The 26,996-nt window shown below is 52.7% G+C and overlaps 1 protein-coding gene across 3 annotated transcripts; it reads right to left on the bottom strand.

The window, feature by feature from the left end:
- Window positions 1–581: 581 nt before the first annotated feature.
- Window positions 582–26,361, bottom strand: SLC37A2 (solute carrier family 37 member 2). 3 transcript variants are annotated; one of them, XM_066259624.1, is made up of 20 exons: window positions 26,232–26,360; window positions 26,000–26,063; window positions 12,311–12,392; window positions 11,775–11,868; window positions 11,567–11,645; window positions 9,934–10,069; window positions 9,221–9,297; window positions 8,241–8,407; window positions 7,683–7,720; window positions 7,243–7,395; window positions 6,894–6,984; window positions 5,447–5,509; window positions 5,018–5,103; window positions 4,527–4,575; window positions 4,281–4,354; window positions 3,939–4,017; window positions 3,705–3,802; window positions 3,367–3,431; window positions 3,116–3,172; window positions 584–1,647 (listed from the first exon to the last, which is right to left on the bottom strand). In XM_066259624.1, exons 1-19 carry the CDS (start codon window positions 26,251–26,253, stop codon window positions 3,142–3,144), a joined length of 1,548 nt encoding a protein of 515 aa, XP_066115721.1. In that variant the 5' UTR covers window positions 26,254–26,360; the 3' UTR covers window positions 584–1,647; window positions 3,116–3,141. The 3 variants fall into 3 exon arrangements, with proteins under 3 accessions (XP_066115723.1, XP_066115721.1, XP_066115724.1); XM_066259626.1 differs by lacking the exon at window positions 3,116–3,172 and having other exon boundaries at window positions 582–1,647; window positions 26,232–26,361; XM_066259627.1 differs by lacking the exon at window positions 26,232–26,360 and having other exon boundaries at window positions 585–1,647; window positions 26,000–26,216.
- Window positions 26,362–26,996: the final 635 nt, after the last annotated feature.

Genomic DNA, 26,996 nt, shown 5'->3' with positions numbered 1-26,996 from the left:
GCAGGCAGGTTTTGTACCCTTTGTCTCCCTTCACCCTAGTCCTCTGAGAGGTAATGTTGTTACTATTTTCTAGATCAGGACCCAGGCTTAAATATACTAAGTGGTAAGGCTGGGGGAGAGAAGACTTCAAAAATGCCAGAGGAACGACAGCCCTCTTACCCTAACCTTTCCGTGGGCAGCAGAAAGCAAGCTAACAGTTGGCAGGTGAAGAAACCTCTGCTCCTTCATTCTGAGGGACAGACGGGAGTCCAGGTGCATGGGTCTCTACCATGGGGTTATGGCACCATCTAGTGGCACCATGAGGGATGATGTGAGATAAACCTTTATAGATGTGAAAGCATTCCTCAATACAGTACTGAGCAGAGCGTCAGGAGCTCTAGTCCTGCCCTGCAGGTCTTAAGGGCCAGAGGTCCCTGACTGGCTCCTGCTTTCAAAGCCACAGTCCCTGGAACTGGAAGACTCATGTGTGGGTCACCACTGGGTATGTACTGCCTGTTTCATTGAGGGAACTGTGTCCAGCTAATGGACTGGCCATACAGCATCCCAGTTAATGCAATGGTTGTGTCTTACCTGGGGCTTTGAGCTCTCAGCTTGCCCCACAGGTCATCACTGATGTCATGAGTATCTCCTCTGGGAATGAGTGGTGTGGTCAGCCCCAGCACACAACCTGGGGGTCCTGGGACACTGCCTCAGCAGCCATGGGAGCCCCAACAAGGACTGCGCAGGCACAGCCAGCAAAGAAGTCTGTACCAGTCTAGAGCACTCTGGGACTTGCGGCAGACAGAGCAAGGCCATCAGGAACCGGGGAGGAAAGGCCACTGCGGAGGGCTCCCGGGGCCACACACGTAATGGCTAATGGACCAGACTTGTCACCCTGCGCCTATGCTCACAGAGTCAGTCCTTCTGTGTCCACTGTCCACTCCATCCCGAGAGAAGAGCTGGCCCACAGTGAGCACTCAATAACCACTGACACTTCTTTATCAAAACACACACTGGTATTTTCAGTCACGGCCCCACCCCACAGCACTGCCCTGACACGGCGTCCACTTGAGACAGGGGGCGGGACAGGGTGAGGCAGCACAGCCACCAGTCCAGAGTGACATCTCTGCTTTACCCTGGTCCTCGCCCTGGAGAGTACAGCGATAATGGTTTAATCCCAACAGGTCAGGGGTTAGAAACAGGATCCAAAAGAGATAAAATGGCTTGTGGACAAACAAACGAAGAGAGGCCGGGCAGCTCTGAAATAGGGTCAGAGTCCCATCTCTAGGTACAAGTTGATTACAGAGGCTCACATTTTACACGGAGAGGGGAGATGTGCCTCTTCCGGGCCTTGGCCCTGTGGAGCCCCTGCCTTCTGTCCTGGAATCTGAACAAGCTGGAGTTATTTCCCTCAGTAAGATGGAGAGACCCCTCCGCCCTGACCCCGTCCCTTCTGCCCAGCCGTCCTCTTCCCGTGGAGGCTCTGCCAGCACCGGCTTCCCCGTGCACTGCACTGCACTGCACTGCGCTGGGCCGGGTGGCGTTAAGTCAAGAGGCTCTGCCTCAGAGTCTGCGCAGTCTCCGTTGTCTCGGCCAGGGGCGCACTTTGGGATCCAGCTGGGGCCCTCTGTGCTGCTTTTCTGATCAGAGCCTCATATTTCCTTATACCTGAATGAGGAGGAGAGACACAGGAAGACAGAGTGAGACACAGGTTAACCATCAGCCCCAACAGTAGGGACAGAAGGCAGGTCCCAGGTCCCTTACTAATTGCCTTTTATAATCAGAGCTCCCTCTCACCTCTTCAGTAGAGAGCAGACAGCCAGGTAAAATTTACCACCTTACGTTTGTACCACATTTGACAGCTTTAGAAAGCCATATCACATATCCCATGGTGCCTCAGCCTCAGATCAACCCTGCCAGGTATTTAGAGATCAGTGTCTCCATTTCACACACAAGGACGTGGAAGTCCAGAAAGGATGCCTAAGGTCTTATAGATAAAGGTGAGCACAGAAATCCAGACTCTTCAGGGATTTCTGGTTCCAAGGCCAGTGCCCCCTCTGCCCTAGTGAGCTGCCTGCCTCCCCACCGCCCACGGGTCTTTCAGAGAAGGACCAGCTCACAGACGGGAGCAGACCCCGCACACCGGGGACAAGCCAGAGCCTTCAGCATCTCCGAGTCCTGAGCCTATGTTCTCTCATCTCTAAATGAGCATGACTACCCCACAGGTGGCTGGGAGGGAAGCTAGAACGTCTGAGTTTAGGCTCATTCCAGGCACAGAGCAAATGCCTCCTAAGTGTCCGTTCTCCTCCCTTTCTGCTTCTTTTCAATCCCCCTCCCCCGCAGCCCCGGGCCCCTCCCCCAGGCTACCTGGGGCCTGGCTCAGGGAGGGCAGGTGGGAGAGGCGTGGGTCATGTGGTCCAACCCGCCAGCTCTTCCAGGACAGGACAGAGATTGTTAATGCCACTTGCTCTCAGTTTTTCTCCCCAAACCTGGATGATACTTTCCATAAAGAAAAGTGCTTCCCCAAACAGCGTGCTGGTTATCGCGGCCCACGTTTACCCTCCAGACCAGGTCCCCAGCTCTGCTGGCTCCTCATCAGCTCTGCAGGCTTCTCCTCAGCAGGAGAGCACGAAGCACCAGCACAGAGCCCAGCCTCTTCCAGCCTGGCCCAGGTCTTCTCGGCCACCAACCCATATGCGGTCCACACCCGCCACCACTGGGTCACAGACAGAGAGCACACCAGCCAGTCACCGACACTGATTCGACTTTGTCCCAGAGGCTTTGATTGGTCATTGCTTGTCCCTGCACACCGCAGGCAGAGGGCCCACAGGTCTTGGTTTCTGAACTCCCGGAGCACTTGCAGCTCAGAGTCTGAGTTCAGATGGAAAACTACTGGCCGGGACTCTGCGTCCTCTGTCCTGCGGTGTGTGCAAAGCCCGCTGCTCTCCCGGAGAAGAGGCTGCTGACCCTGGTGGCAGCTAACACTTCTCAAGCACCATGCTCTGCTTGGCAATAGGCTTTAGAACTGGCCCCCCAAAAGAAGGAGAAAGTTGGAAAAATCACACTGAAAGAAAGTATTTGCATGCAGGACCCACTCTGATGGCACATCAGTCACAGACTTGAAGAAAATACTCACAAAAGTCATGGGACTTGAGGAAACTACTACCGCGTTTGGGTTAAAGCCAGACAAGAGCTATGGAGACACACGGGACAACAGGGGGCGGGTTAGTGGGGCCTGCAGGCGTTTCACGAACACCAGCGCGTCCAGGGCCAGCTCCGCCTTCCTGGGATCTGGGCTGGGGCTGGCCCAGCAGCCGCAGAGTGCCTGACCCTCGGCTTCTTCGAACTGAGGTGGGAGGCGGGGCTTTGGATTTCCAGGGGACTCACCCTGTGTCTTTGCTCAGGAGCAAGTGCCAGGCCAGGATTTCTTTGTACACCAACCGGCAGAGGAGCTGTGGGGAGTGAGGCACAGAGAGAGGGGACAACATTAGCCTGGAGCACGTGGTCGGTCCCCAGTGCTGGTGACGAGTAGTGGGCTGGCAGGAGGGAGAGAGCTGGGCACACAGCTTCATTCAACAGGGATCCCCCGTGGGAGGGGAAGTGGTTCTCAGTAAATGCCTGCTGTCCCAGAGCCCCTGGAGAACAATGCTTTGGACCTTCAAGGTTCTAGCCTGGCAGGACAGGACACTCCCCACTATCTATCTGTGCACCCCAAGAACTCTTACCAAGCAGGCCAGGACGTCAGCAGAGATGAGCATGTAGAAGACATTGTTCCAGCCCGTGGGGGAAATGAGGCCAGCCAGCAGAGGCCCCAGAGCCGCACCTGTGTAGAGCAGTGTCAGAGCAGGGCACGCGCCAAGGGACCCTGGACCCCTGCCCACGTGATGGCAGCAGCGCAAGGAGTGTGCCCCAGACGCGGCTCAGCACCCCGCTGCAGGCGCCAGCAGCTAGTCACGGACCTATGGAGCCAGTGCCGTCGATGATGGCCGTGACGGTGGACAGGGCCTTTGCGTTGCCCTTCAGGCTCTTGTGAGTCCCCTGGGGAGAGAGGGCAGAGTGAGGGCCACACCAAGAGGTGGCAGCGAGCACCAGGACTGCAGAAGTGCTGACCTGGGACACGTGGTGTGGGGCTCGGAGCTGAGAGGAAGTGGGGGCAATGGTGAATTCTGAAGGATTTTGAGGATCTTGCCTGTGCAGGCCAAGCAAGGGGAAAGGGCTGTGAGGAAAGTGGACCAGAAGACAGAGGCCCTGAGCAAGACCCCGAGGTGATCGCTGGCTTCCGGGGAGGCGGCCCCACTTACTAGGTCAGCTGAGACAGCAGTGGTGATGAGTGCGTAAGGACCATTGACCAGCGCCCCACAGATAATCAGCATTACTGAGTTGGTAACAGAGACAGTCCAGTTAGAGATGCGGGGCTACAAACAGCCCCATCCCCAAAGCAGGTGAGATCCCTTGGCATCAGGCTGCGGACCCTGCTTCCCTGGCCTCCCGCTGACGCCCCGCAGCAGCCCCTTTCCTGCAGCCTGGCAGGCCTGGCACTGTCTCACCTATGGAGGTGGCGATCCCGTTCTGGCCAAAGCGGTTGTACAGGAACAGCTAAGACAGAGGGGCAGGGGGGGGAGTCACGCCCAGGCTTCTCACGGGCCCCTATGATAGACTGGGGCCTGGAGGTTTGGAACGACCCTATGCCGCTCTGGAATCCAACAGGTCACCTTACTCCTTATCCTTCTCATACCCAGACCTCTCGGGGGGCAGGGGGGTCTTAGATGTGGTAATTTATTGTTTGCTTTTCCCAGAAAGTCTTCTTTCATATCTAGCCTCAATTTCCTATTCTTTTCTTGATCAAGAAGTTTATCAGTTGATCTTCCCTTCTCCAAGTCCCAATAGTCACCAATCCCTTTCCAAAACTCTCAGTCTGGGTCTGTTTTTTGTCCACAGGGATGTACATACAATGTGCATTAATGCCCAGGTGCACAGCCAGGTCAGCACCCCTACACAGGTACCTATGCACATGCACTTTGCCCAAGGTTATACACACCATGGGGGCAGCCAAGATCAGCATGACACAGCAGGTGGTGGCCCTGCCATTGGTATAGTCAGAGATGACCCCTGCCAGGATGCCACCTGGAACAGAAACCAACTCAGTCACTGCTGCTCAGGTACCACCACAACCTCCCACCCACACGGAACCCCCCAAGCTTGGTCCCATCACCCCGCCTACCACTGGCCTGGGCCTGGGCAAAAGGTCAGTAGAGAGTCTCCCTCTGAAGCCCGCCCTGCACCCGCTGCATATGGGAGGGCCAACACGAGGGCATCTCTCTTAGGGCTGCCCAGCAGGGCAGAAGCCTTTTTTTTCCCTCTCATGCCACCAGCCCACGTCACATCCTATGGGCTCTGTCCCTTCTTTCTGCACCCCACAGGAAAAGAGGGGAATGCAGGATGGAGGCAAAGCAGGGCAGGGCCTCACCTATGATGCCTCCAACATCGAAGAGTGTAGACAGGTTCCCTGCCTCCTTGGCACTAAAGTGAGCTGTAGAAAACACAGCGATGTGGTCAGACCTGAGGGCTCAGGGCAAACATCCTGGAGTGTCACAGTCAGAACAATCAGTGTACCGGGTCCAGGCCCACAGCCTCCTTTTCCGGAGGAAGTGGTGAGAACCCATGGGGAAGTGACTGGCCAAAGTGAATTTACAACAGTTTGCAACCGGACGCCCTGACCAGCCCTCTCCTGAAAACCCTAGGTCGGCCCATGAGCCCTGTCCCACTGGGCCACCTTCTTGTGGGGATGAAAGTCTCCCTGAGCTCCAGTCCAGCCCGCCAGTTCCTGCTCTATTTCCCGACTGAGTGGCAGGCCACCACCAGGGGGCTTCACATCCATCTGAGATCTCTGCTAGTAAACAGCCAGAAGGAGACTCACAGGACAATGAGGATCTCGGGTCCCAGGCCTTGCCTAGGATCAGAAAAACATCCAGAAGCTTGAATTGTAGCCCAGCCCTAAAGGTTGACTCATACTCTGAAGTCAGCATGAACGCCACAAAACAAAGAGTCTCCATGTCCACGAAGCTGCCCTGTGGCTCCTTCTCTATTTTTACAAGAGACCCCTCAAATAAGAGCTGTAGGGCAAGTTACAGCTTGAAATTTGGCCGTGACTAATCCTCCCGGTGTCCTGTTTAGCGTAGGTACAGTAAGTATATTGCAAGGCGGCTTTGCCCTCAGCCCTCCCCGTGGGGTTTGGAGGGAACAGCACAGCTGAGGCGAGGGGCCTTGGCCCTGCGGTGCTCTGAGGCTCGGGACTGGGGCAGGGGTCTGCTCCTTGGTGGAGCAGCCACCTGACCTATGGAATACAGGGACTCAGGCCAGGCTGACACAAACATTCCCTTCAAATACAAAAGTGAACTCTCCTCATCTGTCCATCCTTGGATGGGGCAGAGGCCAGAAGAATAGTCCCCAAGCCAACCCAGCACAGGGCAGAATCCCATGAGTCTCCAGGCAGCCCCTGGGAGAGAAGTGTTCACCACCAGGCTATAAGCAGTGCGGGTGGCTCACCAGGAGTCTTCCTCGGGTTGGGAGGAAGGACTCCGGGAGGCATTCAAAAGGCAGCCCTTTCCCAGCGCCCTCCAACCCCGCACGTCTATGAGCCAGACAGGCTGGAGGTGGGTTCCTCTTACACTAAAGGGTAGAGAAGTTAGGGAAAATCACAGAACACAGCTTTGAGTTCCTAACCCCCAACTCAGTTCCAAGGGAGGGGGGGAAGTGGCTGGAACTGGGGTTTTAGGAGTAGCATACAAGGTTCAACTTTCATTTAAAAATAAAAATCTCCTTCTGCCCTACAAGAGGTTCAGCAGAGATGCCTCCTGCGCCTGGAGTCACGTGCATCACGGTGGGCTCCCTCCTCCCTCTGCTCCAGCACTTACCCACATTGAAGATGTAGAGGGGCAGCCAGTACAGGAAGGTGTAGCTGACCAGCTTGGCAAAGAGCAGACACAGAGAGAACTCGATCACGCCCTGGGAAGCGCAGCAGAGGGCGCGTTGAAAAGGGCGCAGCCCCAAGGGGCATGAGCACCGCCCAGCCCTTCCTACCCCCACCGCTCCCGGGAAAGCAATGTGCCTGCTGTTCCGTGCTGTCAAGATTAGCCTCCCTATTACTACCCTAGGCATCTCCTGTAAAGAAATGCTAGAAACCATAGAGCCTCCTTATCTCCTGATGTCCTACAGAAAAATCTAGAGAGCCTCTCTCTCCCCTCCAATCCCCCAATTTCTCACCGGGATCCTGAGTGCCCCAAAAAAGCTGATGGCAACAGGCTGAGCGCTGGGCTCCTTGGAGCAGCCGGCAGCCGACTCCAGGCTGCTCTCCTGGGGACTGCAGGGGCTACTCCCAGGGTCCTCAGGGTTGTTCTGGTTTTCTTCCGGCCCGCCCTGAACAGGATGAGACCCTGCTGTGAGAACATCCATGCACCATCCCCTGCTCACTGGAGGGATAACCCACGTGAGGGGCAGGGGCTCCCAAGCTGGAAGAGGTGTGTGTCCCTCTCCTGGACCGGACTAACCTCCTGTAGGCCCCTTGGACTGTTGAGGAGCCAACCCAAGGGCCTGACATTGGGCCTGCAAAGTAACTGTGCGTTCAGGGTTTCCTCCTCCAACTCTCTAGTCCTGTGGGGGTGGGGGATGGAGGGGAAGGGAGGGGGCTGGGGGCTCACACTCACGTGGTGCTGCGGGGGGACACAGTCCACATCTTCTGGGTCTGAAAAACAAGATCTTCTAGGAAGCTTTCCTCAGGCCAGGCCCTCCTCTTGCACGGGGACTAGTCCCCACCCCCAACGTGGTCACATAAAGGACCTGGAAGCAGGCTCCAGGGACCACCTTCTAGGCCTGGCTCTCCTAACACCTGCCTCCTGGACTCCCATTCTCTGCTACAAAGTGTCCTGACTACCCAGCTTAGCTGACTCACAGGCTTGAGGGGACCAGGACAGTCAATATGGGCGTGTCTTACCTACCGCCCTCCCTTTGCATCCTCAGACCAGGCAGCATTTGTCAAGCACCAGCTAGGGGCCAGGCATTCTAACCACCTGTTCCTTAAACTTTCGATAGTCCTGGGAAGTACATGCTAATAGTCCTGTTTACAAATGAGAAAACTAAGGCTCAGAGGTTGTGTCTCAAGTCACATATCTGGTCCTCCAACACCATGACCAATAATCTTCCCACTATGGCCAGCTGCCTTCTACCAGAACTGTGGGCCCTGGGTGGAGGGAGGGTCCACTCACACTCGATGAGAAAAAGGAAGGTAATGATGCCCATGGCAGCGGTGACGATGCCTGGCACCACGAAGGACATGCCCCACTGCTCGTTCACCCAGATGCCAGCAATCAGAGAGCCCAGAATGTTGCCCACGGATGTATGAGAATTCCAGATGCCCATGATGAGCCCCCGCCTGGAGGGAGGGAAGGAGGGAGGGAGGGAGGGAGGGAGGGAGGGAGGGAGGGAGGGAGGACGAGGGGTTGGGTAGAAGAGCAGAAAAAGTAAAAAGGGAAGCATAGGGTTCATCTCACCTGCCCTGGCCCAAGTGCAAGAAGCTGGCTGCCTACAGCCTGCATGCCAGCAGAAAGGGCAGGGGTGGCTGGGACCCAGTGAGGGACAGCTAGGCCTGCAGTCCCTGAGGCAGCACTCAGGGCTTCTCCACGGAGCACTCGCTGTCCTGAGAGGTCAAGCCTGCACCCCTCTCTTCTCTCTTTCACTGTGGCTCTAACTGTAAAGCACTGGTCCTCAGCCCCCTGGGGACACTGGCAATGTCTGAGAGTTTTGGCTGTCACTGCTCCTGGTGTGCTAACGGCATCTAGTGGGCGGATGCTGTTAGCCATCTCTAATGCACGGGACTTCCCAGCACAGAGACTCAGCCCTGGGGTCGGGAGTGCAGGGCCGAGACACCCTGCTCCAGAGCCATGTCCGTAGCACAAAAGCCAGCTGTACAGGTTTCCTTTCTGCCTCCAGGAGAAATGGGAATTCATCTACTGTGAGGAAAAGCATAATTAAAGTGGCTGTTTTATGGGTTAAAACCTTATGAATGGAAAATCAATACTGCTTTTTAATCACTAAAATGTTTATCTCACTCAGGATGTGAAAGTCAGCAAAATGAAGGCAAGTTTCTCATCTTTTTACCCTGAAATTATGGAAGGGGCCATAAGTCCTGTCCTCACTACCCCAGCCCTCCCAGAGAACTTCCTGCTCACACCTTTGTCACACTCACTTGCCCTTCCCGAACCAGTTGCCCACGCAGGTCACAACCGAGGGCCAGCCTGTGGTCTGGACGAGTCCATTGAAGATCTGCAGGGAGAGAGGGAGGTAGGTGCAATGGGCCTGGACATGCAGCGTCCGGCTCTGACCCATCCTGGGCTGAGGAGGTTCAATGTCATGGGTGAGGGGTGCTCCCACAGCCCACACTACAAGCTCCCTTTTTACACACGCACACACACACACACACACGCTCCCTAATGCCCTCTGGACCAAGATCCTTTTTTTTAAGACTTTATTTATTCAATTTTTAGAAAAGAGAGAGAGAGAGAGAGAGAGAGAAGGGGGGGAGGAGCAGAAGCATCAACTCCCATATGTGCCTTGACCAGGCAAGCCCACGGTTTCGAACTGGCGACCTCAGTGTTCCAGGTCGACGCTTTATCCCACTGTGCCACCACAGGTCAGGCTGGACCAAGATCCTTTACTTCAGAGACCCTGCCTCTCAGGCATCTTAAGTGACCTCAGGGTGGTGCTCAGTGCAGACTCACTGAGAGAGCAAATGCATAACCCTGGGAGGTGGGAAGTCAGACCCTGTGGAGCAGAACAGAGGAGCAGGGGCTGGGCAGAGGGGGTTAGGGCCCAAATCGGCCATGGCCTGGGGCAGCTGGGAAGGACCAGACCCTTTCTGTTATGGAAATAGAGGCCCAAGAGCTGGAAAGAGGCCCCTACCTGGATGAGCACGAAGTACCAGAGAACGTGGATGTTCCAGAAGAAGGCCATGCCCAGCAGCAAGGTGAAAAGGCCACTGAGCAGCATTCCAGCAGAAAGGTAATAACGAAGGGGCAGCCGCTCCCCAAAAATCCCACTGGAGAAGAGAGTTAGCTTTGTGGTTCATTCGCCACCCGCACTCCTAAAGTCTGCCTCCATTTCTTCCCCACCACATCGCTGGAGCCACTCTGGCCAAGGTGGCCACCAGTGACCTCCGAGTCGCTTGCCACAGCCAGGGACACCCTCAGTCCTCCACTCACCAGCCCTCGCTGTTTTTCTGGAAACTGTTGACCACACTCCCGGAGATGCTTTCTCCCTGGCTGTGCCAGTCTCAGCCCTACCCTTGGCTGACCACGCCTCCTCATTTATCCTTTCTGGGGAGCCCTCTCCTGCAGCACTTTTATGGTTTTAACTATCACCACGTGCCCACATCCAGTCACTCTCTCCCCCAGGGCTTCAGGACCACACCCAGATCCTTCTGAACACCTTGGCCTGGATGCCCTCCAAACACTCAGAACTCAACACTAAAACTGAACTCTTCCCCTTCCTTCCTGTACCCCCATCCCGTACCCTGAGCCTCAGGGCGAGTGGCAACACCATTCACTCAAGCCAGAAACCATGGCACTGCCTGTGTCCTGCCTCTGCTTCCACCCTTCACCGTCGATCTGCAAGCCACCCAGTCTTCTCTGAAAGAGCTGTTTGTGTGTCCTCTTCTCCGCGCCCCTCAAAGCTTAGCTGGACTATGATCAATCTGTTTCTTAGCCGGACCAGGCCTTCGGTTCTGCCCTCCTTCAACCAACCTTGCACCCCGCTCAGACTGACCTGTCTGAGATCTGAATCTGACACCTGGTAAAACCCTTCCCTGCTCTCTTGAGCCCATGGCCTGGCACATGCGACCTGACTCTTCAGCCCATCCTCTGCTACTGCTCCCTTCAAACACTAGGGCGAACCTCCCACCCCCAGATCACGCTGCTTCCCCCTCCTCTTCTCATGCTCTTTCTTCTGCCTTGTGTCTCTCTTCTCCACCGCCGAGCCCAGAGGCTCTGCACCAGCGCACATACTATCTCCTTCGAGAAGCTTCCCTAATCCTTCTAATCCCAGCATGGACTAAGTGACCACCCGTGAGCCTCCAGAGCGTGTGAGCCACCTCTGTCACAGAGCCACCACACTGCTTTGTAACTTGCTGCTGATGGTCGCATGAGGCAGTATTCGCCTGACTCTCAGTGACAAATAGCATGTCTGCTGTGCTAATTCAGGCCCAGGGCAGGACGGCTTTCCTAGCCATTCCTGCGTCCACTGTCACCCTTAGAGGGTCCTGGTCCAGAACAAGCCATACTCCCACCACACCGCTGCCACTGCCGTCTGCGTGTGAACCCAGCGGCATCCAGGAAAGGCTTTCCAGGAAGAAAGGGCTACTGAAAGCAGTGGACGGCCAGGTGAGGAGCAGGCTTGGTGACCGTGTCAGAAAGCGAGAGTGGCTGTGGTCTTGTTTCTACCTGGCGGCCATCAGCCTTTCCACTTTGACTCCACGCCCCTGGCCGATAAGAGGGAGGCAGCAATTCCGAACACCCTATTTTGCGGCTGCCTCTCTTACCTGATAAACATGCCGATGGCGTAAGCCACGAGGAAAGCATTGTCCACGGCCCCCAGTAATTCCTTGTAGTTGTCCTTGTCTGAAAGCAGATGAGAGAGACAGAAAGCTCATTGCTTGACTGCCCCTGCAAGAAGGCCTTTGTAGCCCTGGACAACCCCTTCCCCAGGAAGAGGATGAGGAGTGGAGAAGCAACTTGACCCATTCTTACCAAAGGGAGGCCAGCTGCACCATGTAGTATCGTTGGGACTGTGGGTGTCATTGGGGGGCTTGATCATCTCTGAGCAGTTCTGGTGCAGACGGCTCTGGACAGACCATGGGATACCCAGGTCAGGGCCCAAACCCCACTCAGCCCAGAGAGAGCAAGCAGCCTCCCTCCCCAGCCAGCCACCAGCACCGCCGCCTCCCCATGGGACTCAGCGCCCTCCTCTGGCACCTCTTCCTATAGGGACTGGCTGCAGGGACAGGCAGCCACACTGGACCCTAGAGCCCAGGGTCTTTCCTCTTTCAATGCACTGCTGTCTCGGTGAATAAACTCACAAGGACTACTTAGGGAAATTCCTTTGGAAAAAGAGCTACTAAAAGTGGGAGCAGACCAGGTAAAGGAGCAGGCTTGGTGACCGTGGGGGTGGGGGTGGGGGTGGGGACAGGATGGTCACGGCCTGAGCTCCAGACCATTCTAATAAAACACATCTCTGCTGGGCCTACTGTCTCCTGCTTTCTTCCTTACCACCGGGCCAGCCTCACCTTTACAACACTGATGGGCTTCCGGGACATGTGATAACAGGTATAAATTAAGAAGGTGAGCAGCAGGATGAAGCCTCGGTACCTGCAAGAAAAGGTACCAAGAAAAGAAAAGGTGAGCATCCGGATTAGCAGGGAGATACCCAGCTGTGACCACTCAGGCAGCCCCAGGACCTCACCGCCACCAACTCTCTACCTTCAGGCTCCCCTCTAGACACAAGTGGCTTGGGCAGAGGCCATGGGGAGGGTGGGAACAGATGCCCGGAGGGCAGGGTGCTCAGGGCCCCTATCCCCTTGGTCCCAACTTCCGAGCCCTTCCATCAGAGCTGGCTCAGCACCAGCACACCAGACAACACAACATGCTCCTGGGCTCTTGTCCCTTCCGCCACCGCTCCGTGCATGTGGCCTCACTAAGGTCGGGTGCCTCGCTGTACGTGCACCCTGTGCGGGAGATGGTGCACGGAGCTAAATCGTCTTTAAAATACCAGAAATGATGGGAGCAGGTGGAGGCTGATGGGAGGAAAGGTCTGTCTTCACAGTGAGCTCATTTCTCTCAAGCTTAGAACATGGCAGCAGTAGCACCTGCTGCCCCTGTCACAGCAGAGCCGGGACCACGGGACCATGGCTGGCAGTGCAGCACCGGGGGTGGGGGGGGGAGGGGTGGAGCTGACAGAACCCTCGTCCTCGCCTAGTCCCGTCTCATCTGCCCACTGGACAGCAGGGTCACTCTTTCCATCTATGGCTCACACACCACATGGGTCTGGGCTGGGATGGAAAGAACAATTCAGCCAGACACCAGGGCAGTTTCCATGCACACCCCGCTGATTCCCTCCTCCTGAGGGTCTGGGGACGGGCTCAGTGCGCCTGAGTCACTGTCAGCCTCCCCAGCAGAGAGAGCATCAGCTGAGCAGAGTCAGCAGCTGGGAGCCAGGAAATACATGGAAAGTGGGCTTCAAAATGGTCCCCTGGCCCAGGAGAAAGGGCCAGGCATTCAGAAAGACCCAAAGCCCTGGTTCATAAGGATCTCGTGGAGAAGGGTGCGTAGGCGCAGTGGGAGGAGCTCTGATGCCCTTCGTATTAGGGAACCGAGGGGGTGGGGCGCTGCGGCCCGGTCTGGTCTGCACTTTCTGGGGATCTGCCTTCAAAACTCACTTCCTCCACATGAGTCATGACGGCTACCACTCGTGAAACGAAGGGAATTTCAGCACAGCCTGAATTTAGGTTGGGCTACCAGGCCCTTCTCGACACATCCTACTCCTGAGCTTCCTGCCTGAGTTCTTTGTCTCCATTCTGTCCACTGCCCCCAGTTCATCTTAAAAGAAAGAAGGGGCACACGCCTCGCCCCATTACCTGGCTTAAAAATTCTCTGTGGCTCTTCCTTCTGCAAAGAACAAAATTCCAACTATCTAGCCTGGATTTCATGTTCCTCTACGACCTGGCCCCTCTGGCTCCCTGTTCCCAAGGAGGCATGGGTTCTGCGGGGAACCTGGGGTTACTCCAAGGTGACTGTCATAGTGACTGACAGCAAGCTGGGTGGCAGCAGTGTTTTTCAGGTGCCACCAATTGGTATCCAGCTCATGACTCCTAGCTGAGGGACCTGCAGAACCTGAGGGGGTTTGGAGAGGGTGCCCTGCTGAAGAAGTTCAGCGAGAACTAGATGGAGGAAAAGTCCAGCCCTCGCCTGCGGGGAGGCCGCTGGTCTGAGGAAAGGCTGAGCGCTCTGAGTGAGGCCTCTAGTTTACTGTGTAACCAGATGCAAGTCCCTAAACCTTTTTTGTCCCTGTTTCCTCATTAATTACACATGGATGATAGCACCAGTCACAGCTATCTCAATGAAGTGAACACAATACCACCACCTTAGTCCCGGGGCCTCTGTTATGTCACTGTTAAGACCCCTGGGGTTCAGTTGAGCCCATCTTGGCTGCCACATGAATTCAGCCACGTCCATGGCGACAAATCTCATATTCTCTGGATATGAAAGGTTCCTAAGGACCGTGGCTCTGTGCTTTCCTACGACAGGCTCAGCATGAGGCCCTTATCGGCTATGCAGCCTGGCTGCCCGGGAAGCCAGGCTGCGACTCGGCAGGTGCGCTGAGCCCTCTGAGGAGCTGGGCAGAGCCAAGGAGGAGCCTGGAAATCTAGCTCGGTTGCCGGCCACTCTTTCTTCCCACCAGCACACTGATTCTACCCCAAGCACCAAGACCTGCCCACCTAGGAAGGATCCAGACCACCCTCCCTTGGCCTTCTCCTGCCTGTGTCCCTGCTGTTCTTCCTTCTCTGTTCCATGCACTTTTCATCTGGACTCCTCTCCCAACCTGGCAGGAGGAGCTGGCCACAGCGGGAGACACAACAAGGCCTTCCCATACTTCTGACACCCTGATGCTCCCAGGCCGAAACGAGATTGCCTCCCAACCACGTCCACACATGTGCCGTCCACGTGCCAGGCACCGTGTAGGGATCCAGCAAGAAGCACAAAAAACCATAACAGAGATCTCTGCCTGCAGGTGCTCACAGGTCAATGGAGGGACGGACGGAAGGGAGAAGGCAGCCAGGCGCGACAGGGAAGCGCAGAGGAGGCCCGGGGCCAGTGGGGTGGGAGAGCATCAGGAAAGGATCCCAGAGACAAGGCTTTAGTTGAATCTTCAAAATCACGCAGGAGGTGGACAGGTCAGGCCCTCCCATGAACTGCATGTGAGCCTGTGTGGCAGGTGGGGCTTTTGCGGACATGGCTGTGTGCAGGCATGTGCTACATGAGAGCTGGCCCAGGGGCTCCGAGGCCCCACTGCATTGCAGCCAGAGGTGCATGGAGCTAAGGGACAAGAACGAGAAGCAGCCCTGTGTGTGTGACATGCTGGCTGGCGGAGCTGGAGCAGGAGTACGTCCAGGGACAGAGAACTGCGTGTGCAAAAGCAGAGAGCGTGAAACCACACCACCTGTTTGGGGAGCTCCATGTCACTCAGGATGTCTAGAAGGTGGGACTGAGCCAAGCCGGACAGGAGTCAGGGGACAGGTCATGTGGAGCCATGGGCGCCATGTTGTGGAGGTCACAGTGATGGGAAGTCACTGAAGGGGCAGGGTTTTCTGGGTCAGAGGACTAGACGCCACCCAGGCAAAGCCAAGTGAGCCCCAAGGCTCTGCTCTGCACAACCCTTTGGAAGCTCGTCCTTGTCTTCCTCACTGAAGGCAGGGCCAGTCCCCTCGCTTCTTCCATTCTGCCAGCCCCTCCTCGGCACATGGCCAAGGATGGGACCCTCAGTGGTACATTTCCGGGAATTTGTGTCTATGGTAGTGTTGGGAAAAACAGCTGTGTCAGGGCTTGCTTGCTTGTACTTTGCCTGATTAGTGAGTGAGCATGTGGCAGCGTCATGTGTGCACAGCCTACGTAAGGCTACAGGTGCTTGCCCTCAAGGCGGATTACGGATTGCCTGCCATCACTGTGAAGGCCATTTTGCTGTTCATTTGCTTGCGGCTATGAGAAGCAGTTTTCCCTGGCTGTGTGCTCCCTCACTGCTAGGAGACTAATAAACGGAATGGCCCAACTCTTCTGGTTCCACAGCTCCTCTACCATCTGCCAGCATCCAGTGTGAACCTGCCTGGCCTCGGCCACCGCTTTAAGGGTAGAAAAGAGCAAGGATTTAGGAATCAGGCAAAAGCTGGCTTCACTCCTTACACCTGTTTTTTCATCTGAAAAGCAGAGAGTTCATCCCCTTTCTCACAGGACTATTGACAGGTGAGATGATGCAGACAGCAGGTCGTATCAGTTCCTGGCACCTAGTGGGACAGTTTCTAGTATTTTAAATGTTCAGAAGAGGAAGAGGGGTTGGAGGGGGCTGAACCAGCCGGCGGTGCTGTTATGGGAGGTGAGTGGGGTTGGGGCTGGCACCACATTCCTCCTCCCACCGTAGGAGTTCCAGACCCTGGATTCACTGGAAGGTAGGGATACAGGGGCCAGGACTCCCATGCTCCCCATGTTCCCAGTATCACACCGGCGCTAGCTGAACCCGTGCTCTGCCCTTGCCCGGGGCGGGTTCCAGTGCCTTTGGGGGACGCTGCAACAGTAGGGAGCAGACTCGGGCCTGCCCACATGCCCACTTGGGCGCAGACAGGGACGCTGACTGAGCACTCCAGCCCTGCCCTCCTCTAGGGCCTGGCCTAACCTCTCTCCCAGCTCCAACTCCAGCCCTGAGTTGAAGAACTGACAACCAAGAGAGCGGGAGAGTCATGACTCCCGGGGACGGAGAAGCAGGCGGTCCCTGTGCTGTGGGGAGCTAGACCCCGCAGCTGGCCTCCTCTGGGACGTCCTGCCTGGGCTCGCGTGATGGCGGGGGGAGCTCAGAGTCACACAGCTGGCTGAGCAGAGCGCCTTTGGAGCCAGGCCTCCTCTTAGTTCAGTCCTCTTCCCCTTCCACTTTGGCAGCTGTTCTGAGAAAAAAGCCAAGGTGCCTGTGGGGCAGCCATGTTAGGCTTGCTCACCAGTGTACCAGCTGCAAGCCCTTTACTTGATTAGTGTGAGAGCACGTGGCAGAGGCACGTGTGTGTGGCCTATGAAAAGCTTTGGGTGCTTGCGCTCGATAGAGATGGGGGACTGTAGATGGCGGGTTGCCTGCCCGCCTCTGTGAGGGGCCATTTTGATGTTTGTGTGCCTGAGAGGCGGTTTCCCCTGCCTGTGTGCTTGTCGTCGTTGTGAGACTTTATTAAATGGAATGGCCCAACCTTTTATGGCTCTGCAGTTTTTCTACCGTCTGCCCAAATCCAATGTGGACCTGCCTGGCCTCAGCCACTGGCATTGCAGTGCCACAATTCAAAGGGGCCTAGGGACATCTGTCACAGTAAGGGCAGGGCTAAGCAGAGGCCTCGGCTGCCAAACTCACAGCAACACCCAGGAAAGAGCTGATGGCGCGCGGCGGCAGGGAGAGCCCTGGTTTCACTTCCCCCCTCCCAGCCCTGCCTGCAGAGTCAGGAGGCCGCAGAGGGGTCCCGAGAACACACACAGCTGGGCTTTTCCTACCCTCCCCGGGGCGGCTGTGAGGGGAAGGGCCCGCAGCCCCGCTGCCGGGTCAGGCTGGCCTAGCACAAAGGCCAGGACCAAGGAGCATGTGTGGTGACTTCCAGGAGGGGCTGACTGCCCCGTGACCCTAGGTCTCTGTTAGCAAGCAGCAGCAGTTATTCCAGTCCCACCTCCCCCTGCCCGGCACTAGTTACTGAGTAACCAAGTCCAATATAGAGGAGGACTTCCTATCTCTTAACGATTATCTGACAGTCCAACATCCTTCTTCGAAGGAGCATGATAATGGCTTTATCAACCAGGTTAAGACTTTGCACTAGGAATGCTTCTGAGCTAGGAAAGAACAACTTGTCACAAAGTAACAACAGATAAAAAACAAAGAAAGGACCTATTACCACCCAAAGGTCCTACCACCAGTACAAAAACAGAAAATAGGAAACAGCATTCAGAGGGGCGTGGACCTCAGGAGACGGTGAAAATCAGTCCCTTTCCCACGTGGCTCCCCAGTCAGTCAGCCCTGCCCCGACGCCCGTGTCAGGCCAGTGGGGACTTAAACTCCCTCATCAATAAGTCCTATTCCCTGCCTTAACCAGGGGCTGCTAGTAGATGTCTAGGGCTTCTAACACAGCCATGTGACAGGTTGGGTTGGCTGTGGCTTCAGGTGACCTTAGCACTTGCCCTGAGAAAACAGACTCGGTGGCCTCCCCTTGGATGTGCCTGTTCCAGGATTCAGCAGATCAGGTCTGGGAGGGCCTCTGAGCACTGAGGACATGAAACCCTCAAGGGAAAGAGAGGCAGCCCAAGGAATCCTCTATCTGTAACCCTTCCTTCTGCTGGGACATGAGCGATTGTCAGAGAAGTCAAGTTGACTCAGAGTTTGGCCCCAAGATCCTTTCCATAGAAGGAAGCCAGTGGCTAGTAGCTACCAGGAGCCCAGGACTTTATAAAACAAAGGAGTAAATAACATAATTCTCTTTTTTAGGAAAGAGGAAATTATAGGTTGTTTTGCTTGGAGAAGGAAGCTAAGTAGGGGAACCCTGAGCATTCAGACAGAATGAAAAGGTGTGGCTTTAAGCTTTAGCATGAGGTTTTGTTCAGGCACCTGGAATGATTTGGAAGAGTGTAGAGTTGGTAGGGTAGGAAGAGGTGGTCAACAAGTATTAAGTTGGTCATTCTTCTGAAGAAAGGCTATGCAAACAGCACGGACAGAAAGGATGGAAACGTGTTAGCTAAGTGCTGCTCAGAAAGGTCAGACAATGGCTCTCCTCTCAGGATTCTGTGGAGGCCCAGCCCCATGCGTCACCCTCATCCACTCCTACTGAGCATGAGGGATCCAGGGGACGAGGCATGAGCTAGAGGCCACACAAGAGCAGCGATACTACCCACGTCAAATGCCATTTCAAGGATAATCAGATAAGGGATCATGGGCTTTAGGGACTCAACCTCTTGTGTCTGTCCTCAGTTCTGTGTGACTCTCAGACAGTTCCTCTCTGAACTCAGTGTTCACTGGTACAGCTCGACTGGAAGAAATAAGGCCTTGGCCAATCACTTGGAACATTCCAAAACCCTTGCTGCCTTCTGGTACAGCCCATGGGGCCTCAGTCAGACAGCCCCACCCAAAGCCAGGAAGGTACACACCAGTCTGCTTAGTAAGGAGGGAAAGAGGAAACAGCCCGGGTGGAGTGGGGGGAGGGCAGGGGGGGAGGAAGCAGAAGCTGCTGGGGGAGAGGGCAGCAGTCACACCAGTGGGTGGGGAGGGGCCGCAGGGTCACGCGCTCACTCTGCAGGACCAGCTCTGACCTAAGAGGAAGACGCAGTGCCCAGTGCGACCAGGACAGTGCGCTTGGCTCTCCAGGTTCTGCTCCAGACCCCTCCCCTCCAGAGCGTTCTTTCCCTATCACAGCTTGTTTTACTGAGCCCTTCCCGCTACCCTTACCACTACTTCTTTGCAGTTGCCAGGAAAATAAGACAAAATAAAGCTATCTTGGCTGCACTGGGGGCCCTGATCAAGGTCATTGCAGAACAGGGAAAAGAACATTAGACTTAGACCAAAATAGTATGAGTCTTAATTTCTGGTTCTGCTGCCTACTTGTGACCTTGGGCAATTTGATTAATCTCTCTAAGCCTCAGATTGATCTTCTTTAAATAAGATAATAAATCCTGCCACACAAGATTGTGATAGTGTTAAACAAGGCACAATGGCTCTGCAGCGTGAGCCCTCAGCAAACCCTGGAGGCAGGGCTGTCCATACTAGCAGCGGCCACCAGCCAGCCTTGGCCTTTCCAGCTCCCGTGGGAAGATTCTGATGTGGAAAAGAGCGAGGTGGGCGTTCACGGCTCCTGCCTTCTTGCCTCCGCTCCCTAGTCCTGCTCACCCAGCCGGTCCCTCCTCCCACAGGCTTCTCTTCTGCCCTCACAGAGCCCCAGGAAATGGGCCCAGCCCCATAAACAGAGCCCCAGTCATCTCTCCGGCTAGATGCCCATGTTGCCAGCTGTCCCCAGACATGTCCTTGCAGACATTGACACAGACGGCCACTGACTGGGCCCAGAGCTAGGGAAGACTCTGAGAGGGCATGAACTGGCTATCCACTGCAGCCTGACAGGGTCTGGTGGGGGCAGAAACTCTGCAGTTTCTGATTTTTCTTTTTCAATTTCTATTTATTGATTTTAGCAAGAGAGGAAGGGAGAGAGGGAGAGACAGGAACATTGGGCTGCTCCTGTATGTGCCCTGACCAGGGTTCAAAGAGGCAATCTCTGTGCTCCAGGACAATGTTTCAACCAACCGAGCTATCTGGCCAGGGCTGCAGTGTCTGACTTCTGCTTGCACACCTGAGCTGGCTGCCTCTCGGCCTCGTTTCCAGGGACTGGAGATGCTCCTTCAGCCCCATGTACCTGCACCTACACGTTATGGTCTTTAACAGACAGGCGACACCTTTACTTCCTGGCCTTTGCTCCAGCCCTCTGCTCCTACCTCCAGCTCCACCAAGTCACACGTTACCTTTTCCTCCTAATGAGGGGAAATCCCTCCCTCACGGAAACTCACAAGCACCTAGGAATTACCCAGTATTAACTGGAAGCTAGGCACCGGGATAAGGGCTTTAAATGAGTGCTCATTTAATTTCACCAAAATCCTGTGACACAGGTACACTGTTATTTCTATTTTATAGACAAGGACCTGGAGCTTTCGAGAGATTAATTGATTTGTCTAAGGCCAAATGGCCATGTGATCTTTTCCCCTTCCCATACTCTCATCAGGAGGACAACTTGGGAGTCAGGTTAACCTGGTTTCAAATTCCAGTTCAGCCATTACCAGGCTGTGTGACGCCAGCCAAGCAACATAGCTTCTCTGTGCCTCAGTGTATTTATGTCCAGGTGGGGAAACTTTGCAGTGAACTACAAATAAGCAATGCCTGACACCAACTAGTAGGAAAAGCAAGTAGAAAAACAGTCTATAGTTGGTGTCTAGTTGGTGCTTAACAAGAGCCTGTCACGACCTAAGTACTTTGGGCACTGCACCTCGTTTAACCCTCACAATCACTTATGAGGTAGATGTTACTCTCACTTGATAGACAGGGAATCCAAAGTTCAGGCCAATCCACCCTAGCTATGTCTAGGCAGTCTAGCTAAGTCTGCTTTCTTCACTTCACTTAAATGCCCTCCGTGGGGACATGTGCAAGCAGTGAGTTTGGTAATAAGAGCACACACCCCCTCTCCAGTCTGATCCTCGGTTCCAAGAAGGTAGGACCATGTCTTATTCATCTTTGTAGGCCTCAAACCTCAACATAATGATGTGCCTATAGTAGCAATTATATTAACATTTAGTGTTTCTTACTAGTCTGAACCTATATTCATGAGGAAAGAAATAAAAGAATACTTATTGGGCGCCCTCCATTAGCGACAGGGGGTCAAGAATGGTCACATCCCACGTTTATCGTCTAGAACCGACCTTTTTCTGATGAAGAAAGTGCAGCTTAGAAAAGCTGCCTGCACAGGCACACAGTGGTGGAGGCGTTCCAGTGCAGATCTGTCCTACATCTGGGAGAGGCTGGCTACACAGTAGTTGGACTCACACTTTAAGAAGTGTGTGAACAATGTGTGTGGCTACAGAAAGTTGTGTTGTGTATTTGTGAGCCCTTCTACAGTGCTGGTGTGGGACAGGCTGTTTATCAATAGCCACCACCCCCATATCCCATCCCCCCTTCTCTGAAACCTACGTTACTTGGGTAAACAATACAGCTAATGTCTATGAATGAGACTCTGCTAGGAGCAGCCTAGACGGAGAGGCACAGCTTTGTATATATAATAATGAGGTGTGTTTATGTTTACTAAGAAGAAAAAGAAAAGTTTTATTCTAAAGTAAAATGGCTGGTTGTTCCAGAATATGAAAGAGGACAATGAATGACGATACCTGAATGGATAAATTTGTAGGTTTGTGGACAGGGAATTGACTTGTACATATAATGAGTCCAAAAAGAAGCAATTATGTGTGGTTGGAATTTTGTCAAAGCTGGCTAAGTTTTTAATTCATATTATTTTTAAAAAGAGTCTGTGGTTCCTTTAGTATTAAGTATTGTCAATTCAAAAGCAGAATTCGGGTTTTTCTCTGCTAAAAGTCACAAAATTTTCTTGAATATTGGTTATTGGTCTGCACTCAATAAGAGGTATAGAATATCATCTTTGTACCTCCTGTGTCATCTGCCTCGATAGCACACATTCTGTTTCACCAAAATAATTTTTCATACATTTTAAAACAAAGAAATCCCTTTTAGGAAAGAGTTGTTTCTTTATAATGTTATCTTCTATGTTTATTTTTAAGTGTAGCATTATCACTTTCAAATGGGTGGGACAAGTATTGGTGCTTAGCACCCATGACAAGCATTTGCATCTCCTTCTTTGGATGTTGCCTTCCCCAAATCAAATCCTAAATGCAAAATAAAACACAACATTCAATCATTATCTAGATATTTTGGGGTGAGGAGGATTGGCTTTTTTTTGTTTTGTTTTGCATAGTTCAGGAACAGCCAAATTTCCTTGTTAGCTGCATTAGTCTTGTCATGAATTCTCATCAGATCCTTCACTTTAGAAAATTATCAGTAATAAATTAATCTGTGCCTTTTTTTGTCTTTGTCACCTCCAGGTAGTTTTTGTTTTACTCTGATGCTTCCTAAAGGCTCTGCAATCAGCTATAGGTCAAAGGTCTTATCTTTAACAACCAAGGACTAGCTCAGAAAAGCAGTGTACCAGGCACTTGCTCGTGGTCACAGGCTTCTGATGGCATCACTTAGGATTTTTAAAACTCTTTGGACAAAAAGCAGACAGGTTTATGAGATTGTTAACCCAATTCAGTGGAACAGGAATTAATCACATAGGACTGAATAATAGGTGAGAGATGATTGCTGTTTGTGTTTGGGATATTGTTGATGTTGTTCTAGTGTTCTATTTTCTGGATATATAAGGAAGTATTTTCTCTTCCTTCTTAAGCTATAGATAACTCATAACAATTTAGTAGACTCTTTATAAACCGAAATGAAACAATTGTAAATACCTTATTATCCCTACCTGATTGCCCAGAATTCATAAACTTTTATTGAGTCTTCTTGCTTTTCATAGGAATATGGTTATTTGCAAAAGTTCAATAAGAATCTGTCTTTTTTAAACCATAGCATAATTAGAAGAATTGGTTATGTAACCAAGGCCTTCCCTGGAATGTCGTAATTGACAATGATGCTCACTTAATCAGATATAACCTGCCCCTTTTAAGGAGCCAATGCTCATAAAACCCGCCCAAGAAAACTGGCTTACTGTTCCCTTTTGGCAAACAAGGAAGGTCACTCCCTGCCATCCCAGGAACTTTAGGATATTTTGGGGGCCTCAAGAAGGGAGGAATTTGCCCAAATTTATAGGTACAGCAGGTAAAACCTAGTGGAGAGAGTTTCTTGGCTTAGCTTCCTAATCTCAGAACAGTAAAGAATAACAAGCTTTTAAAAGTTCAATCTAAGATTCCTAATAAAAAATTCCAGCAAAGCAAACTTAACAAGGCCTGCATTATAAATTAGCACTCTTGCGCCTGACCTGTGGTGGCGCAGTGAATAAAGCGTCAACCTGGAACCCTGAGCTTGCCTGGTCAAGGCACATATGGGAGTTGATGTTTCCTGCTCCTCCCCCCTCCTCCCTCCCTCCCTCCCTCTCTCTCTCTCTTTCTCTCTCCCCTCTTTAAAATGAATAAATAAAATCTTTAAAAAAATAAGTAAATAAATAAATTAGCACTCTTGCTACACCTAAATAATCAGATCAAATCTAATTAGACAAACCTTATGTTAATCTTTGTTGGTGACTAATTTTGATCAAAACAGGAGACTGTAGAAAAAATTTTGTTTCAGTGGCAAACAGTGCATCTAGAGGACTCCTCTCCAGATTATCTGACTCTAGTGTCTCATTGACCATAATCTATTTTAAAATGCTTTGAAGTGGTAGGAAATGAAATCATACAAAATATGTCCATGAACTGATAAAGCTTCAATAAATAGTCTTCCCTCCTAACCTGTGGAAACAAGTTTTGCCTCAATATTGCTGACTTATAAATGGATATATTCTTTGGATTCTCTCTTTTTAAAACTGTGGTAAAATATACAGTGGTGGGAGTCAGTCGGTTCCCACTGGTTCGGCAGAACCAATACCTAATTTTTTGAGTTCGGCGAACTGGTTGTTAAAATGGCACTTGTAATCAGGGTTCTTTCTAAGGTGGGTACCTGGGTAGCTGCCCAATGTGGAAATCACAAATTTACATCCCTTACTCTTTTTTTTAATTTTTTATTTTATTTTACTTTTAAAATTTTATATTATTGATTTTTAAAATTTTTTTTTACAGAGACAGAGAGAGAGTCAGATAAAGGGATAGATAGGGACAGACAGATAGGAAGGGAGAGAGATGAGAAGGATCAATCATCAGTTTTTTGTTGCAACGCCTTAGTTGTTTACCGTGGGGCTACAGCAGACCGAGTGACCCCTTGCTCGAGCCAGTGAACTTGGGTACAAGCTGGTGAGCTTTGCTCAAACCAGATGAGCCCATGCTCAAGCTGGTGACCTCGGGGTCTCAAACCTGCATCCTCCGCATCCCAGTCCGACGCTCTATCCACTGTGCCACTGCCTGGTCAGGCGCTTACTCTTTTTTTTAACGTTCATCTGCACAACAGCATAAGCGCCTGTAGTAATGTTCATTCCATCCATAAGTGAAAAAAATTGCAAGTGAGGACAGCCAATCAAGAAGCAATATAGAACTATCTTTTTTTTCTTTTTTTTAGAGAGGAGAGGGAGAGACAGAGAGAGAGAGAGAGGAGAGACAGAGAGAGAGAAGGGGGAGAAGCTGGAAGCATCAACTCCCATATGTGCCTTGACCAGGCAAGCCCAGGGTTTCGAACCGGCAACCTCAGCATTTCCAGGTCGACGCTTTATCCACTGCGCTGCCACAGGTCAGGCTAGAACTATCTTAAATAACGGTTTATTGGTTTTTTGTCAGGTATTATTTTATATTTTTACATTAATATTTTAAAACGTATAATCTAGTTTTCTGTACCTCTTTTATTGTTCTTATTTAAGTATTAAATGCATGAAATAATAAACTACCTTCTTGAATATCATTTTTTATACTTAAAATGGTCATTAGGACAGAGAACTGGTTGTTAAATTATTTGAATCTCAACACTGAAAAAAATATATATAACATAATTTACCATTTTAACCATTTTTAAGTGAACACTTGAGTGGCATTAACTCTCTCCACACTGTTTACAACCATCACTACCACCCTTCTCTAGGATCTTTCCAGTTTCCCAAACTGAAACTCTGTCCCCAAGAAACAATAACTCCCACGACCCCGTGTCCTAGATTTTCTTTTGTCTAGATTACATCTTCTGATTCGCTCATTATGAGTAAAATAAAAATTTTAACACATGTTCATTTTTATATCCTTATGAGAGTCAGGTTTTATCTTTTTCTGAAAAATATATTTTAACTACCTTAAACTTCAAAAAGGCCAAATAAGTCAGGTACAGAAGTGAAGAGGGCTGGAGGTAATAAGCACTGTCCCCAACAGGAAAGTGCCCCGGGCGACCCTCCAGCCCAGAACTGAGGGGTTAGGAAGGTGGGATGTTCCGTCCTAAAACTAGACTGCGCTGGTCACGTTAAGAGCACCTGCCCTATCTAAAGGGGGCTCCTTAAGTCTTATTAGCAAAGGGAGAGCGGAAAGCTCTGCACCTCCACCCCTAAGTCTCAGGGCCTGGAGCCCCCAAGGCAAACTCCCAGGACCACTGAATTCTGGCAGTTGTGATATCCAAGGGCGAAGGGGACCAAACGGGACACTCCACGACTACAGTGGCCACTTTTCAGGAACTCCACACCCCGGGCCTCAAGTCCAGATTCGCACGGGTGCTCAATGATATGAAAGTGAGGGGCCCTGCAGGTTCGCCCCCGCGGCCCCGGGGTGGTGTGTGGTGGTGGTGGTGATTGAATGTATGTGCTGCGTGGGTGTGTGCGCACACCAGCCATTCATTTCCACGTTCCTGCCGGCTCCGCTGAAGAAGCCCAGGCTCCCGCTGAGAGGCCGCCAGCCGCCCTGTCCCTCGTCCCCACGCTCCCCGCCCGCCGCAGGGACGCTGCCCCGGGATGCGTTCTCTGCCTGGAGCTGCTTACCAGCTGTCCCTGGAGAAGGCACGGAGGAACCAGATGCCAGGAGCCAAGGAGGACCGCATCTTGCCTGTGGTGCGGGAGGAAGGCGGCGAGGTAGACGGAGTAGAGCACAGGGCTGTGCGTCCCCGCCCGTAGCAGCTGGATTTAAATGCCCCGCCGGTCGGCCCGCCCCGGCCCTGCCACCGCAGCCCGGGAGCTCCCGCCCCCTTGCACCCGACCGCCCTCGAGATCGCACCCAGCGTCAGCAACCCTCTCATCCTGCAGCGGGTCCGCCAGAACCATGTTCTCCTGCTTCACCTTGGGCGGGGGCCCGCCTCGCGCAGACCTTCCGGGCTGCTCTTGCCCCGCACTCCCCGCGAACCGAAAGCCACACCCACACTTCTCAGCTCTCCCTGGTGTTGCGTCTGTCGCAGCTGTTCTTGCTGTGCCTTCCTGTCCCGAGAACTGGTGTCCCCAACACAGAGAGGAAACTGAGGCACACTGGAGCGCTAGAGCTGACATCGGTGGTCCTTACATTACACCGCTGAGTGCAGGCACTTCTCGGAGCGCAGGGGATATTTCGGGGAGTTACACTACCGGTACCTCCAGCCTGGACAGAAGTTTCCTGTCCCTCAGACCCTGTGTTACACTAGACAGGACCCACCACGCCCCTCAGAGAGACTGGGCAGCCCGCGAAAGGCCAGTCTTTCTCCACAGTGCTCTTCTGGCCTCTAGCCTGACAGTTCCCTGGTTGTTCCAACTACAGAAAGAAGATACTGTGAGATCTTTGAATATGAACCCAAGGGTAAACTGCAGAGGGGCTGGAGAGGGAAGCATTCCCCCTGAGAATAAAGTTGTTAATAGAACATAAAATACGATTGTTTTAGTGCAAATGGCTTCAGCTCTGACTCCACCCTGTCCCTAATTCCTGGGAGTGCCCAGGCCCTAAGTGCAAGGTCTGAAAGTGGCGCAACAGCTCCACCAAACAGGTTAGGACCCAGAATAATGAGCTGGGCTGCCA

The sequence above is a fragment of the Saccopteryx bilineata genome, chromosome 2 (genome assembly GCF_036850765.1).
Source record: "Saccopteryx bilineata isolate mSacBil1 chromosome 2, mSacBil1_pri_phased_curated, whole genome shotgun sequence".
NCBI lineage: Eukaryota > Metazoa > Chordata > Mammalia > Chiroptera > Emballonuridae > Saccopteryx > Saccopteryx bilineata.
Note: the sequence above shows the minus strand (reverse complement) of the source record. Positions and strands in the feature narration are given on the sequence as shown.

What these genes read in the sequence shown, in the direction of transcription:
- SLC37A2 (XM_066259624.1), bottom strand. Translation starts at nt 26,253, where the DNA reads ATGAGAGGGTTGCTGACGCTGG. An exon ending in GCCTTCTCCAGGGACAGCTG is followed by an intron (nt 12,393 to 25,999) that starts GTAAGCAGCTCC and finishes CTTTTCTTGCAG; the next exon opens with GTACCGAGGCTTCATCCTGC. An exon ending in AACTGGTTCGGGAAGGGCAA is followed by an intron (nt 8,408 to 9,220) that starts GTGAGTGTGACA and finishes CCCTCCCTCCAG; the next exon opens with GCGGGGGCTCATCATGGGCA.